Below are 5,965 nucleotides of genomic sequence, written 5' to 3'. Positions count from 1 at the left end.
TGATCTACATATAACCCCCTCCCTGGGGGATGAACAACAGAAAAGTGGGTGAAGGAAGACATCGGTCAGTGTAAGACATGAAAAATAATAATTTATAAATTATCGAGAGGGAGGAAGGGTTTTGATACCAAGGGCTCAAGTAGAAAGAAAATGTTTTGAAAATGATGATGGCAATAAATGTACAAATGTGCTTGACACAATGGATGCATGTGTGTATTGTGATAAGAGCTGTGTGAGCCCCCAATAACATGATTTTAAAAAACCTCCCTAAAGCAAATTGGGGAAACATTCTAAGGAGCTCATTTTAAGGAACTCAAATCTAAGGAGCTATATAGGCTGTACTTTTTGTAAGACAGATTATAAATGATCTTTTTCCAAGACAGATTATAAAAGATTTGTTCTTTCTTCTGGAAGTTCATGGTATTATCAATATTCTTCTCTCGCACCATAATTCTAAGGCATCCATTCTTCAGTTTTCCTTATTTTCTAGTTCCTATGCATTTGAGGTGAAGGTAAATACAGTGGTTTGGGTCAGCTGCACCGTAGTTCTCAGAGAGAGACATCATAGCTCATTACATTTAAATGTTTTTTTTCTCCCCAGCAAATCTGCCCAATTTGATCCCATGACTGCTGCTTCCATAGGCAACGATGATGAATTAAAGTTAAATGAAATTCTTAATGACTTTCTTTCCCATTTATAATGAGGATGTCCTGTTGTGAGGACATCATCCTGTTTTCTTTACATTGATCTGTAATTCATACCGAAAGCTGTCGTCTTCATCAATAAGTGGTCATGCTTGTTTCAGCAAGCTAGGTGGGCTACCTGCATATTTTAAATGAGTCTTCCTCCAATCCTGATGAATTCTTCATGTAGTCCAGTTTCTCAGATAATTGCTCAGCATACAGATGGAATAAGCATGATAGAAGGATACACACCATTCATGATTTTAAACCTTGTAATAATCCCTTGCTCTGTTGGAAAGGCTGCTTCTTGGTCTATATGTATACAGTTTCCGTGAACACAATATATTCTGGATTTCTCATTCTTAACAATGTTATCAATAATTTGTTGTGACCCACATAGCTTAATGCCTTTGCATAGCCAAAGATTACAGTTTTGGAAACCCATTGGGCAGTTTTACTGTCTTATAGGGTCTGTTTAAGACCTGGCGGCATAGTGGTATGTGTTGGGGGTGCAACTTAATGTGAGTAATTTGTACCACCTCATACTCACCAAACCCATTGTCATAGACTCATAGCAACCCTACATACTTCATTGAGTCTTTAGGGCTTCCCAGACTGTCAACCTTCATGGGAGCTGATGATCTTGGCTTTCTTCTGTGAAGGTAGGTGTTTCTGAACCATGGGCCATTGGGTTAGTTAACCAACTCTTGTCCACAGTGTCACCATAGTTCCTGAAATATGTACTGTGCTGTTTGTTGTAATTAGGGCCGCCGAGTTGGTTCTGACCCATAGCCACCCTATGTACAGCAGAACAAAGCACCACTGGGCCTGTGCTATCTTCCCAATTGTTAGCTTTGAGCCCATCATTGCAGCACCGTGTCACTTCATCTCATTGAGGGCCTTCCTCTTTTTTGCTGTCCCTCCACTTTACCAAGCATAATGTTCTTCTCCGGGAACCGGTTTCTCCAGATAACATGTCCCAATTATGTACTATAAACAATATTAAGTATGTCTGTAAGTTTATATGTCTCTAATCTTCCAAACAGTAAAAATCTAATTTATGAACATAAACCAAACCAAACCTCATCCACTACAGCAACTTCATAGTACATAGGGTTTCTAAGACTATAAATCTTTATAGAAGTATACTAACACATTTTATTCCCAGAAGCCCAGCTAAGCTTTTAACTACTGGGTCACCAGAGCTCCCTTTTATAATAATAATAAAAGGCAATAAGAATGAAAAATTATATATACTTTTTATAATTATACAAGGTTTCGACTAATTGAGGATTTTAGATGTATATATTTCAGGAGATATATATGAACAATTTTCCCCCTGTATAAAATGTGCTGCCGAAGCGAGCACTGGAGATATATATGAACAGTTACAGGTAAATAGACCAATAATTATATATATATATTTAAATAATTATATTACAGTGCTATTTCTTTTAGAGGAATTGGGCTGATGATCTGTAAACTTCTCTTCAAACTTGCCAATTTCCTCCACTATTTAATGTATTACTTCAATTTAGTTTCAATAAATTTTAGTGTTATTAAAATAAAAAGAGGAACACAAGAAAACAGCCTTTTTAGACCAGGGCCGCAGTCCATCCAGCTCTATTATACTCAGCGAAAGAAAGACAAAAACAAAAAAAACGGCTGGAGCGTTTTGAACATTGCAAGATCCACACTTACCAGTTTCCGGGTCTCACCAACTCGGAATCCTATCCCAAACTTCCGGAAGGAGCCTTTGGGGGCGGAGCCCCAGGGGTTTGGGCGCGCCCCCATTGGTCCTTCCTGGGCGTCCGGCCCTAACCCCGCCCCCTGAGCTGAGGAACCAATGGAGGCGCGGGCTCTGGTTTAAACGCCGCGACTGGCGCGCCCGCGAGCGCCTGCGTCTCCGGCGAGTCTGGCTGTTGGTGCGTGTCGGAGGTTGCTGGCGTGGTGGGGAAGCCGGGTCTGCGGCCAGCAGGTAGGCCGGGCTGGGGCTTTGGCGAGGCGTCGGTTCGCGGCGCGGGGTTTAGGCACGGCCCTCGGGGAGCTCTCCTGGCCTGTGGCAGCCCCCTGCCCGCGTCAGGAACGGAGAGCTCTGCCTTCGGCGCCAAGAGCTCGGAGCTGGGTTAATGCCGCATGCGTAGGTCTTGGCGTTGAACGTCCGTAGGGTGGGCAGGTTTTGTCCCGTGCGAGCACCTCAGCCTTCGTAACCCTGGGGTCTAACGTGTACCCGTCACTCCTAGAGGCATCCGGAATGGCCACTCTGATCTATGTTGATAAAGAGAACGGCGAGCCTGGCACCCGTGTGGCTCCCAAGGATGGCCTGAAGCTCGCGTCCGGGTCTTGTAAGTATCCCAGCTGCGAAGTAGAACTGTCGTGGACCCTTTGTGCCTGTGGCCCCGAGCTGTTTCAGCTGTGTCGGGTACTTTGTCAGTCACTGGAGTCAAGTTTACTGTGCAAACAACTTGTTACGTCCCTCTTTTTTCTTTCTTGGCGTGGTTTCTTATTGGGATTATTTACCAGTCAGAAAATGCTCTTGGCCCATCATAGCAAAGCCAATGTCAAATGTGGGAGACCGTTCATGGGTGGGAATTAAGACATATTTACATATCAGTCTTCAAAGTTAAAATTGTTCGCTGCTTGAGTAATCTTACTATTTCTCTACAGTAGGCAAAGTCTTAGAAGGGAGGTCTCAGATTTCGACACCCCATGTTGGTAAGGTCTTTGATGCCCCACCTGCCCTACCCAAAGCGGCCAGAAAGGCTTTGGGGACTGTCAACAGGGCTACAGAAAAGTCCGGAAAGACCAGTGGATCCCTCAAACAGAAGCAGCCGACCTTCTCAGCCAAGAAGGTAAGTGTTGGCTATAGAGACACAGCTTAAACACTTCACTTTTGACTCTTTAAAAGACCATTTTTGGCCTCCCACCTTGTTCAAGAGGAGAATGTATAGGCTAGCAAACAGATTCTCAAAACGACAACAGAAACAAGCCCCAAACTCACTGCCATTGAGTCACTTCTGACTCATAGGGACCCAGTGGGATAAGTACAAACTACCCTTGTGGGTTTCTGTGCCTCTTTACCGGAGTAGAAAGCCTCAGCTTTCTGCCCCTGAGCAGCTGCTGGTTTTGAACTGCTAATTGCAGTAAAGTAACCCATTATGCCAACAACTTCCTGGAAATGTCGCTCAGTCGAGGAAAGTAATACAGCTCTTGTGGACCTTGAGATTAATAATCGCAGAGACAGCAAATATTTCTGCTGAATCAACCACTAACTAGGCTCTTGAAACAGATTAGTCAGTAGCACCCACCTACTGTGAGTAAAATACTTCTGCCTCAGTAGAGGTCACACTGCTAATATTGCCCAGTTGTTTCCATGTGCCCACCCATTTCCAGCAAGCACCAGCTTGTTAGGTACCAGTCTACTCATGTGCTGGCCTGTGTTTGCGCACATGCATTAGCTGCTTGCTGGTGAGAGGACTTCGCTGTGAAAGATGGCTTTAGCTGACATGGGAATTAATACTTTAATAATTATTGAATGTGGTTTTTGTTGTTTTTAAAATTTTATTGGGGGCGCATACAGCTCTTATCACAATCCATACATCCACCCATTTTGTCAAGCACACTTGAATGTTATTTAACAAAAGACACTACATCATACATAAAGTGTGACTTAGGACAAAGTTGTCTTTTTATTTAAAAAAAAAAGAGTTGACGTGGGTATGTTAAACAAGACAAGGATGTGGCAACAATACTGAGCATGTTATACAGAGAGGACTGTCGGGATTTCCTCCAGTGTGTATGTGTGAGGTAAGCTAAAGCAAGACTATCTAGGCTACTGTTTTGGTCTGCTGCCTGCCAATTCCAGACGAGAGGGTTTCCCATCGTGGATTCCTAAAGTCTTTAGTTGTCTCCATTTTCCTGACTCAACTCAGTGCAAGGAGCTTTGGAGGTGCTGTCCGGTAGGGTCAAATCCAACAGCCTCTGTGGGAGACAGATGAGACTCTTCCCAAACACGTTGGCAGCTGCGGAACCCCTATATAGAAATTGACTTGGATATAGGGAGGAAGAAGTGCCACATTTTGTAGAAAATCGAGGGCCACAGATTGTTTTTAATATTAACCCAAGTAAATAAGATAACACTGGTCGATAACCTCACTCCCCAAAGCCAAAATGACTTCCAGGATTAACTACTATTCTGGTAACTCATGCCTATTCTCTATTAGATTGAATGTTTGAGTTGATTAGCTCTGAATTAATTCTGCTTTGTATTCTTAATAGGTTACACTGACAGGTGCTAATACTTAAATTTCAATGCACTCACTTTTAAGCCATTTAAGCAGGAAACACCTGCCGTGTCATATTTGTGTATAATCATGAGAGCTAAGGATTATGGCTTCTTAGAAGCCAGCATGAAATCGACAAATTTGAAACTGGTGGGGTAAGCCACAAGCCTTTGAAAGGCTCCACAGTTTATGGGTGCTATATTTTACTAATTTCATATTTTTTGGATTGTTTTAGATAACTGAGAAGACTGGCAAAGCAAAAAACTCTGTTCCTGCCTTGGATGAAGCCTATCCAGAAATAGAACAATTCTTTCCCTTCAATCCTCTAGGTAGTATCGTTTGGTGCTGCAAAAATGATTTTGCCCTTGTTTCTTTGAGAATTCAATTTAGCTGTAATTTGAAACAGATATGGTATATGACACGGGAGTGAAATCAAAGCCTGAATCTGGCTTGCTGACAACAAATGTATTTGCTGATGAAATTATTGGCAAGGTATCTTAAGCATGGAGGGGGGAAGGGGTAAAGAGGGTAAAGATGGAGGATCTTGTTCTTGTCCTGAAAAACATGTAACAGATATGATCAGGTATAAATGGTGAGTTTTCCCTGCAATGCTTTTAGAACCTGGGCCTTGCGTCAAACTGAATAATGTCTGAGATTACTTTGGGTGGGGTTAAGTTAGGAAACATCCATGAAGCCATTGAGAACATGTTATTGTTCTTTAAACCTGCTACTGGTAGCTGAAGTATTTCCTGATAATAGACTTTTCAAGCTCTGATTTTCTCAGAGATTTGAGCAGTGTGTTAGACTTCGGATGCATTGGTTAGCAAGTCAGACTCTTTTACCTGTGGGAGCTTACTATTTGGAGGGAAAGTCAACGCTGTTCCTGAGTGTAAGGGAGAAAAATAACCTGTGTGTGGTTACCGAACCTAGTCTTGGCAGATCAGGAAGTGTCATGCAGTTGAGTTTTGAAGGATTAATGGATTTGTGGAAAAGGAGAG

At 42.6% G+C, this 5,965-nt stretch overlaps 1 protein-coding gene across 2 annotated transcripts in view; it reads left to right on the top strand.

Annotated features, from left to right (window-relative positions):
- PTTG1 (PTTG1 regulator of sister chromatid separation, securin) overlaps positions 1 to 5,965 on the top strand; it is a 16,933-nt gene that overhangs the window by 7,430 nt on the left and 3,538 nt on the right. The window contains exons 1-4 of one of the 2 annotated variants that reach the window (XM_045284506.1): positions 202 to 1,346; positions 2,928 to 3,029; positions 3,352 to 3,536; positions 5,203 to 5,296. In XM_045284506.1, coding sequence (XP_045140441.1) covers positions 1,322 to 1,346; positions 2,928 to 3,029; positions 3,352 to 3,536; positions 5,203 to 5,296 — 406 coding nt within the window. In that variant the 5' untranslated portion in view covers positions 202 to 1,321. Of the gene's footprint in view, positions 1 to 201; positions 1,347 to 2,927; positions 3,030 to 3,351; positions 3,537 to 5,202; positions 5,297 to 5,965 lie in introns of those variants that run through there. The other variant, XM_004697117.2, reaches the window with a different exon arrangement.

The sequence above is a fragment of the Echinops telfairi genome, unplaced genomic scaffold (assembly GCF_000313985.2).
Source record: "Echinops telfairi isolate 266 unplaced genomic scaffold, ASM31398v2 ScPeMD7_7469;HRSCAF=8507_0, whole genome shotgun sequence".
Lineage (NCBI taxonomy): Eukaryota > Metazoa > Chordata > Mammalia > Afrosoricida > Tenrecidae > Echinops > Echinops telfairi.
This window is presented reverse-complemented; position numbering and strand designations above follow the sequence as displayed.